Source organism: Populus trichocarpa, chromosome 17, assembly GCF_000002775.5.
Source record: "Populus trichocarpa isolate Nisqually-1 chromosome 17, P.trichocarpa_v4.1, whole genome shotgun sequence".
In the NCBI taxonomy this organism is placed as follows: Eukaryota; Viridiplantae; Streptophyta; class Magnoliopsida; order Malpighiales; family Salicaceae; genus Populus; species Populus trichocarpa.
This window is the reverse complement of record NC_037301.2, coordinates 7,423,404-7,434,036: the sequence shown is the minus strand read 5'-3', so window position 1 is coordinate 7,434,036 and position 10,633 is coordinate 7,423,404. Positions and strand designations below refer to the sequence as shown.

Sequence of the window (10,633 nt, the reverse complement as noted above, 5' to 3'; positions counted from 1 at the left end):
GAGGTTGGTTATGTTCCATAGATATGGCGGATTTGTTGTGTGAGTTTATGTTCAGTTGTTGAAGTGCCTCCATGTTTGCTTGATTGAAAATAAAAATAGTACCATTTTCTTGTCATGTATAGGATATACAATCTGTTAGCTTTTGTGTTTTAGTTAGATATGCCCTATAGAATCTAGGTAATGCAGATGCAAACTTTAATCCTGTAGTCCTTTTGAGTCCTTCAGGATTTGTAAAATGTTTTGGTGTATGCAGCAGGAGTGAAGGCCTTTGGACGGACCTTATATTTCGGTGATGATAAATCATCACAGCAACCCCAACTCCAAAACCCTAAATACATTGTCAGAACAAACTAGTATTCATGGGGAGAAGCGTGCAAAGGTTAATGAAGACATCAATCAGATGATGAGTAACTTCCTATTGCAACTGAACTAACTAGATCGACCATTTTCATAAAGATTTAAGCGTATTCTAATATTTAAGACTTGCTTATTGTAATGTGCCTAAACACCTCCAGAGACGACTTTTGTGTATCAGGAGGGATCAGTAACATTGGTTAAAGCAGAAAAAAAAACTTTTCGGCTTGTCTTCTATCTGGGTTCTTGGGGTTTCCCCTAAGTCATCTCTTACAGCCATTAAGGAACTTGTACCAGGAGACTCTGGTGGCAAAACGGCATTCTCAGATGTGAAAATCCTAGCAGGGATGACGGGTTTTGGTGCTGAAATGGTAGAAAGATAATGCAGGAGCATCTGTATTATTTGGCTGAAGTTCGGCCTAGCGTTTGGATCTTCTTTCCAACATGAGGTCACAATCAACGCCAAATCCTCTGGGAGGTTCTCAGCACTAGGTCTCACATTCTGAAACAGCAACACCATAATTCAAGATGCTGGAAATTGCAACTGAGCTTTATAATTATAAGTAAAAGACGAGATAATCATTCAAGTTATGGCATATCAAAGTTTGGATACCTCTAAATTGTTATAATCATGCAATAAAAGAAGAATAATGTCAGATGGTCCAGGTTTTGATGTCCAAATGCCTGCCTAAAAACTGGAAAAGCATATCTCACATGCTGCAGCGCTGAAGCAACTTCATATAAAAACAGCGTGCTATATTCAAATCCTCAGTAAATTGTTGTGTACATAGGGGTAAAATCCCACAATGACAAAGATAGCAGTCAGTTGAGGTAGATTTAACTGATGTCCAACACGTTCATCATCTTGCTAGTTAGAAGTTCAAATCAATGACTGCCCCTAGCACAACGATTCATTCAATTTTAAGCAGCATAATTGAACAACCTGTATCATTCAGTCCGTCAGCCACCCCACGGCCAGATATCCTATGTTTGGAATTTATGATTTATCAACTCAGCCAATTTAATGAGAAGACTTCACTTCTAAAGTCAATAGGTATCCAATCTTGCAGAAAGCAACCCTGAGGACCAAGACTCCATAGTAATTTCAATACATCATAAGAGGTTATAAAGCAATCAGCATCCAGCATCCAATCTTGCAGAAAGCAACCTTGAGGCCAGAGACTCCAATACATAATAAAAGGTTATTACCGAGAATCAACAAACAATACCACAGGATTCATTGCATGTGCCGAATGGATTAATTATAAGGGTAAGAGCCAAGATCAAAGAGACCTTCAACTGGGTGATTTATGACATTTGGGCCAAGCAAGCTCTAAGGATTCCTTCCAAGGTAGCGTCGAGCATGAAGTTAAGTTCAGAGAAGAATTAAGCCTTTATCAATGTGATTCAAGCAAGAGATAGAGCTACTTAACATGTGTCAGAGCTTGGCTACAAAGCTTTATGTTAATGTTCATAACTTTTAATCTGAATGTTAGAGTAGACTAAAAGTTTACTAAAAGGTTTTAAAGCCCTTATTTTATAGAAAATTAAAATTTCATAGCAATCGGACATTGGGAAAACTCTCTGATAAATCCCAGAATAACTATTCGAGAATATACAGATTAGGCTTTTATTTATGCAAGACTTGATTTGTGTTTTATTTTCTCCATACTTAGTTATGTTTAATTTTCAGCCTAAAGTTAATTACGGTTTATTTTATTTTTTTTTTAAGTCAAACATATAAATACCTTTTATTTTTGGTTGTGAAAAACAAATTACTGATATTGAATAAAATTGGCATGATCACCCTTGATTTTGGTTTTTTTATCGAACTTATCTGAAAGATCATCTTTGTGGCGCTCTAACCATATACTTAAACTCTTGATTCAAGTAATCAACGAGTCAAAGTTTTATAATCTGATTTTGGCCTTCTTAGGTAAATATTTCAATTATTGATTGTAAGTTCCAGTATTTTACCTTCCAGATTTGCATCAATTTAGTATCAGAGCTTGACTATAAAATCAAGTTCGCTATTTTAAATTTATGTTTTACTCTTGTTTTTTGTTATTGCTTATTCCTTGCATCAAAATCGCACCATATAGGGTTTAATTCATCTTGTGTGCATATTAAGGATAATGTACAAATTCATCTTGTTAATGAATTTGATTTTCTTGCTTTTTTTATTTGCAATCTCATTGAATTTTTTTTTTAAGAAAAAGTAAAATCACAAATCAAAAGTCCATATTGATATCGGTTTGTTGGGATAGTTCATATTGAAATTGGTTTGTTGGGGTATTCCATATTGAATTCAGGTTTGTTGAGTTATTCCTAAATTTCTTTTCATATTGTGTTTGTCTTTGTCGTTTTGAATTTGGTGGTTTGAACTATAAATCATATTTCTTTTGATTGATTTTGTTTGGTTCAATAAAGATCTGAAAAGGGGAGTTAAGAGGGATAAAAGACAAGTCCAAAAAGAACAAGTTAAGAGTGAAACAAGAGTGTAGTGACAAATCTTTGAGTGTAAACATGCAAGGGAGTGTGTGAGGTTTATTACTAACAGATTTTTTTTTAGATTTGAATGTCTTCCAATAGCAAATCATCACCCAAGAAGGAGAAGGAAAACACGTTCTTTGTGTTATAGGCATTGCAACAACAGTTTAAGCGTGTGAATGTTGTATTTGGTGATATAAGGGATCAAATGGATAAACAAGATGCTATGATTGCTAATTTGCAAGAGGGACAATCTTAAAAGGTCTCTGATGCTAGAAAGCAAGAAAGACGTGCTCTCATACCCATAGATGAGATTGGCGTTGAGAATGAAGATGAAAATGCGGATGAATTTGATCAAGCATCATTCGACAATAGGGAGAGGTTTTGGCCAAACTATGATATGTGTGATAAAAAGTTCAGAAGAGATGCTAGAGGTTGTGAAGGTATGGATCGAAACCTCGAGAGTATTAAAATGAAGATTCTCTATTTTCAAAGGAGGAATGATTCCAGAAACTTACCTAGAGTGGGAGAAGAAAGTAAAGTTGATTTTTGATTGTCGTAACTATTCTAAGGAGAAAAAGGTTAAGTTAGTTGTGATAGAGCTTATTGATCATGCAATTATATGGTGGGATCAGCTTCTGTTAAATTGGAGAAATCATGAGTGGCCTATTGAGACTTGGGATGAGATAAAAATTGTTATGAAAAGAAGATTTGTCCCTAATCATTACTATTTTTGTGAAAAGCTAAACGAAGCAGCGTTGAACTACCTAACTTATGACAATGGGCTTTATACGTTGGTTAAGACTTTGGAGACTTGGCACCCTTACTTGTAGCCGAAATAGTTCATTATCCATACAGATCACAATCATTGACGCACTGAATGACAAGGTAAACTGAATATGAGATATGCCAAACGGATAGAGTTCATTGAGACCTTTTTATATGTCACTAAGTGCATGCAAGGTAAAGAAAATATAGTGATCGATGCACTATCTAGAAGGTACATTCTTATCACTACTTTAAATGCAAGATTATTGAGATTTGAGTATATTAAAGCCTTGTATGCCAATGATAATGATTTTGCACCTGCTTGTGCATGAAGATCATGCAGTTAATTTGATGGGTCATTTTGGTGTGAAAAAGACTTTAGACGTATTGCTTGAACATTTGTTTAACTTAAGATGAAACATGATGTACAAAGAATATGTGAAAAAAATATCACGTGTAGGCAAGCTAAATCTAAGGTCTTATATCATGGGTTATATACTCATTTGCCTGTACCAAAGGAACCTTGAGTAAATATTTCCATGAACTTTAAGAAGAGGTAGAAATTCAATTTTTGTAGTTGTAGATGAGTTTTCTAAAATGACACATTTCATAACATGTCATAAAACCAATGATGCAACCAATATTTTTATTTGTTCTTTAGGAAGATAATACGACTTTAAGGTGTTCCTTCCAGTATTGTTTTAGATCAGGGTATTAAGTTCTTTTGATATTTTTAAAAGGTTTTGTAGGTAAAGTTGGGAGCTTTAACTACTTGTCATCCACAAAAAGATAGCCAAATAAAAGTGGTCAATATGACTTTAACTACTTTATTATGTACTATCATTCAAAAGAATTTGAAAAGTTGGGAGTGTCAGTCATTTCCTGAGTTTGCATATAATAAAAGTGCATTCTACTAAATTATTCACCATTTAAAATTGTTCATGGTTTTAATCCACTAACTCCTTGGATTTGTTGCCTTTACCTATTGATGAAAGAATTGATATTGATAGAAATAAGGAGGCAGATATGGTGAGGAAACTTCATGAGTGTTCGGCAGCACATAGAAAAGAAGAATGAACAATAACTCTTAAACTAACAAAGATCATAGACATGTTATCTTTCCACCTAGAGATTGGGTTTAGGTGATTATAAGGAAGGAAAGATTTCTAACCCATAGACGATCTAAGTTGCAATCCAGAGGGAATTATTCATTCAAAGTCCTTGAATGAATTAAAAACAAAGCATATAAATTGGAACTTCCATACGAGTATAATAGTAGTGCTACATTTAATGTTTCTAATCTTTCTCCTTTTGATGTAGGTGATAATTCAAAGTCAAATGCTTTTGAGAAAAGAGAAATAATGAGAATCAACAAGCAATACCATAGGATCCATTGCAGATGCTGATTGGACATTGAGGGCATGAGCCAAAAAAATCAAAGGGACATTCAGTGGACTGATTCAGGACACTTGGGTCGAGAAAGCTTGGGAATTCCTTCTAAGGTCACGTCAATCATGAAATGGAGTTCAAAAAATGCCTTAATCAATGTGATTCAAGGGATCAGACTACTTAACATGTACTAAAGCTTAGCTAAACAACTATATGTTAAAGGTCATAGCTTTCAATCCAACAACTGGATTGGGCTGAAATTTTATAAAATTAAAATTTTATAAATCATCAGGTTGAGGTTTTAAAATTTGATTTTAGTTTTTTTGGGTAATTTTTTCAATTCTTGATTGTGAATTCTAAAATTTTGCCTTAAAGGTTCGCATCAATTATAAAATCTAGATCAACAGCACTTTAATAGAGGCACTGCCATCAGCCAGACATCAACATTGTCACCATCCAAGTAATTCAAGATAGAATGGAAACAGCATTGCTCACCTTAAAAGCAGCTGCATATGCTGCCTGTAGATTTGACATGCCTTCAAAAGGCAATTTATTATGAATGAGCTCCCACAACACAATTGCAAAGCTATAAGCATCCACCTTGTGATTATAGTGTTTCTTCTCACCATGCCTTAATGTGACTGTGCTGTAAAGCTGACACCAAATAGAAAGGTGAATGATCTGCATCATATAAAAAAAATTCTAGAGATTCTCAATCATCCAATATAGTACCTCTGGAGCCATCCACCGGTACGTCCCCGTTTCAGCAGTCATCATCTCTGTTAATGACTCTTCTCTGGCTAAACCAAAATCAGCAAGTTTAACTGTTTTATGGTCTGCAGTCAAGATCAAATTCTCTGTAAATAGGAAAGGAAATGATGGGGTCAGAAAAATCCTTGATGCTTGATTCCAAAAGCAAGTGATCAAACATTTTTTTTAACTTTAGAGTATCACACTGTATCAGTGCTTGACAGCCTGTTGCCAAGAAAACCTACTTGTCTTGAAGATATAATTCAATTACATATATTTATAAAATCAAGAGTTCGATACAATACTAGGCACACAAGAAAACCATATACAGCCATTTCTCTAGCTGTCTGCTACATCTATCCTCTCTAGCTAAATTATCTTTATGTCTTCTTATCTCCTATATCTCTCAATTTGATAACTAATTTTTTGCAGAGAAAAGAAAAGGGACTGTTTGTGGCAAAAACATATTTTATAATTTCATGGCAGACAGTGATGAAGCTTAACTTTTTTCTAGAAGATGATTTATGTTTTTGCTCATGTATCTAGTCATTTGTCTAAATGCAGTGACGATGGTGCATTTCCTTTTTCCTTCTTTGGACAGTTACAATATGGGAATGCTGGTAGCCGGCTTAATTGAATTGAATTCAATTACATTCCAAACACCTGAATTTAATGACAAATTATGCAAAATCGAATCTACTAATGAACAAGTGCAGATTACTTTTGTGCAAAAATCTAAAATTTTGACATGTAGAATTGAAATCTGCAAATTTAAACTTTCTAAACAAGAGAAAGGCCCTAATAGAATTGAATTCCACAAACTAGAGGCTATAAGGCCACCAATTCATGTCAGCACTGCACAAGGACATCTTTGTGAAGTATAATTTCAAGAAATCAAGTAAAAAGGTCCAGAAACAAAGAGCTGAAACAAGAAGAATCCAAGACAACACTTTCAATGCTTTGAATCTGGTTCCATCAAACATCATGTAAACCTTTCTTGAAGTTTAATTCTTGGCTGCATACTAATGTGGATCAAGCATTCATATTTGTAAAAATATCATCGGCAAAGCTTAGATGTAGTTTTTACCAGTTTCCCAAATATGTCCATCTCTATTCAGCAGATGTAAAACTTAGTACAAGCATATAACATAAGTCGAATCTAATTGCTATCTTGCAATTTGGTGATTAATTCCTTATCAAGGAACAAAATAATCGCAAAATAAAATCATCAAGTTTTGGTTCATCACACAAGAAAAACAAGTGGATGTAGCACAATCAATATAGACCTGACCAGAATAGAATCTTCTATTCTCATATAAAATTGTGATAATTCATTAACTTTCAAATGCACAAGCCAAATAATTGATCTGACACTTGGGTTAATTTAATACAACTCAAGGGATTGTTTACCAAGAGATATTGATGAGATATTGGATTGGTTACAAGGGCGAGAGGCTAAGAGGATCAAAGAGTCATTCAATGGGCTGATTCATGACATTCGGGCCATGCAAGCTTCGAGAATTCTTTCTAAGTTGGCATCAAGCATGAAGTTAAGTTCAAAGGATGATCATGTCTTGATCAACGTGATCCAAGTAAGAGATGAGGTTGATTAACATGTTCTAGAGCTTGGCTACACGGTTTTATGTTAATGATCATAACTTTCAATCTAACCGTTGAATTGGGTTAAAATTTTGTTAGAAGATTTGAAAGACCCTATTTCCTATAGGCTTAGAATTTCGTAGCAATCAAACATCAAGAAGACCTTCTGATAAGACCCAAAAGTTACTATTCGAATTGGGCTTTTATTTATTTAAGACTTGGCTTTGTATTTATTTTACCCATACTTTTTAAGTTAGTTATTTGGGTTTAAATTTCAGCCCATAGTTAATTAGTATTTATTTTGTTTAAGTCAAACATATAAATACCTTTTATTTTTGGGATGTGAAGACAGATAGGTTTTTTTGAATAAAAATTGTGTGAGCACTCTTGCTTTTGGTTCTTCATTAAACTTTTCAGAACTTATTAAAGAGATCATCTTTGTGGCGTTTTAACCATATACCTTTGGTTCTTGATTCAAAAAATCGACAAGTTGAGGTTTAATAATCTGATTTTAGCTTTCTAGGAGAAGTATTTCTGTTCTTGATTGTGGATTCTAGGGTTTTGCCTTCCGGGTTCACATCAGATATTTTGTTATCTTGAGAAAGAAACTCATTGAGATCTTTCAAGTGAAAGTAAGGTATATGACATGGACTGTGGGCAGGTTGTTGTCAAACAAACAATGGCTTAGAAAATGTCAACATGCATAATTGCAAGAAACAATTGCAGCTTAGTTGTGTTGCCAACTTAGTTTAATCACCACAAAGATATTATGGATCCAAGGCTCATACAAAATAATCATACATGAAATTATAAAGTCGAAGGAACTAACTTTGTCATATTGAGGTGGGATGAGTTTCACTAGAAAAACTGAAACAAAAAAGTTGAGTATTATATGAAAGCTTTTTTTTATATTTTAATTTTTTTTGTGTGCTGGTATTATAAAAGCATGCCAACATGCATTCTTTACAATTCAAATGGAAAGGCAAAAGAGAACAATAATTACAGTAGACAGTATTCCAACTGTTTTATGCAGCAAGTTAGTAGAAAACTTGCACTAAATGTATGCACCATACAAGCCCCGAAGCTCACAAAGACTGAAAAATGTCCATTGAACCATGTCGAATTGGTTAGCAAGTTTACATGCCTGTCATAAAATACTACTTGTTCAATATTCATATGCTCAAACATCATGAACATAAGCCAGAAATTTATCATACCAGGTTTTAGGTCACGATGAATTATCCCATGGGAGTGCAAGCATTCCATTGCACGAGCAATATCAAGAGCAAATCCAACAGCCAGACGCATGTCCAGGCACCTTGGCCGCATGTTCAGCAAGTATTTTCGCAATGTTCCGCCCAAAAGAAGCTCAGTTACTATCACCATGACAGGCTCCTTGCAAGCACCAATAAACTGGTAACACATAACAACCCTGTTATTTTGTATATGATCACTTCAACAACTGTTAACTAAGAAAATAGTACTAATTCACTACCAACCCTAAATGCTGAAATCGACTACAATGAAAAAGTATTGCTATAAAGACAACCTTCACTAGATTTTTGTGCTGAACTCTAGATAACATTGCAACCTCCCTTGCAAACCGCGCTTCTCTCTTGGCAATCTCTTCTGGGGTTTCTCCTCCATGTACAATTTTAATAGCAACAATTTGATTTTTGTACCTATTCATAAATTCCAGAATGACATTACTGAACATAGCAATCAACCACTTATCTGATGTTCTAAACTAAAAAGAAAGAACATTTTAGAAACAGCAGCACAGAAATCAGTCTGCAGTTTCTCATTGAGGATATCTGTTGAACATTCTGCTGACATAAACATGGGATTGAAATATAAACAATAGTTTATCTCAATTGATCCGCTGAGAAATGGAAAAAACTTGGTTTAGTCAAGAAAATTAGAGAAAAATCCAGTTATAAAATGAATCAGAGCTCAAGAGCTGCAATTTGGAAATAGAAAAAAAAATCAAGAAGTGTGACTTACTTTCCTTCATATACTTTAGCATGAGCACCTTCCCCAATCTTTGGCCCAACGAATAGAAGCTTTGGATCAATAAGCCACTTAGCATCCAAATCGAACTCTTCAGAATAAAACCCATTACTAGATCCCATTTCTTAACCTATACTATCTGCAAATGAAACATCATCAACTAACTAAACAAAGACCAAAACTTTATTTATTTATTTTTTTATAACACTCCTTTTTTTTAAGTAGACTAAACAGCTAAACAAGTCAAATTAAAGAAATGGGAAAGCAAGATACCAATTCTATACGAAAGAGATTAACTATAAATAAACATGCTCCATGTTGTACCCAAAAATCACAACTTTAGATCCAAAGAGATTAGCATTTGCCTTTGTTTGGGAGGCAAAGAATAAAACCCTACATGTTTCAGAGAATGTCACTACCAAAACAAGAATTTAAAAAACGAAGGGTACTCATTAAAAAAAATATCCCCAAGAAGCTCTGTGAGGAGCAGATAAAATTATATGGAGAAGTGGGAGAAAGTATGACCAAAAAAAGAAAAAGAAAAAATAATGAAGGGAGGATTGGAGTAGAGGAGGCTAAGGGAATGGCACAGATTGAGATTTAGAGTTAAAGAGATTATTAAAGCAATCTACGCGTATGGAAGTGCCTTTGTTTCTTTGATCAGTAGAAAAAGCCGCGGCAGGATTTGAGTCTGTGCTTCTCCTTCTACATAAGATAAACAAAACATTATTAAAAAGAAAGGAGAAGGGAGGAGGAAATATAGGTGGGCTAGGAAAGACATGGTCCGTGTCTTTGTTTTATGGTCGTTGTAGTAATTGAACTAAAATGAGTGAGCTAAAAAAAATATCCATAATTTTCACATGGATGCGGTGTATCTTCAACGCTTACCTCCCTCTTGCCATCATTATTGATATTTGTTTTTATTAGATATTTGTTTTTATTAGGACGTTTGGAATTATAAGTATTGATTATTATTTAAAATATTTAAAATATATATATTAAAATAATATTTAAAAAAAATTATTTTTAATATTAGCATATTAAAATAATATGAAAATATAAAAAATATTAATTTAAAATAAAAAGAATAAAAATTTTCTAAATATTTTTAAAAACAAAAACAAACTCCAATTTTTGAAAGGAAAGGAGTGCGATAATTTGTGTCTTGTATCATTAAGTTTTGTATTTGTGCCATTCCCTTCCCTTTTCTTTATCTTGAAATATAACAATTTGATTAAAGTGTAAACTCGTTAATTAGTTAATTATGATAGTA

The 10,633-nt window shown here is 33.7% G+C and overlaps 1 protein-coding gene across 3 annotated transcripts; it reads right to left on the bottom strand.

The window, feature by feature from the left end:
- Positions 1-259: 259 nt before the first annotated feature.
- Positions 260-10,153, bottom strand: LOC7496638 (serine/threonine-protein kinase STY13). Of its 3 annotated transcripts, none has more exons than XM_024589220.2 (7): positions 9,634-10,153; positions 9,355-9,499; positions 8,900-9,032; positions 8,568-8,763; positions 5,734-5,858; positions 5,497-5,655; positions 260-856 (listed from the first exon to the last, which is right to left on the bottom strand). In XM_024589220.2, exons 2-7 carry the CDS (start codon positions 9,480-9,482, stop codon positions 542-544), a joined length of 1,056 nt encoding a protein of 351 aa, XP_024444988.2. In that variant the 5' UTR covers positions 9,483-9,499; positions 9,634-10,153; the 3' UTR covers positions 260-541. The 3 variants fall into 3 exon arrangements, with proteins under 3 accessions (XP_024444988.2, XP_052304562.1, XP_024444991.2); XM_052448602.1 differs by having other exon boundaries at positions 9,355-9,490; XM_024589223.2 differs by having other exon boundaries at positions 10,007-10,153.
- Positions 10,154-10,633: the final 480 nt, after the last annotated feature.

What these genes read in the sequence shown, in the direction of transcription:
- LOC7496638 (XM_024589220.2), bottom strand. Translation starts at nt 9,482, where the DNA reads ATGGGATCTAGTAATGGGTTTTATTCTGAAGAGTTCGATTTGGATGCT. An exon ending in TCATCGTGACCTAAAACCTG is followed by an intron (nt 5,859 to 8,567) that starts GTATGATAAATT and finishes TCCTATTTACAG; the next exon opens with AGAATTTGATCTTGACTGCA. An exon ending in CATATGCAGCTGCTTTTAAG is followed by an intron (nt 857 to 5,496) that starts GTGAGCAATGCT and finishes TTGCTGTTTCAG; the next exon opens with AATGTGAGACCTAGTGCTGA.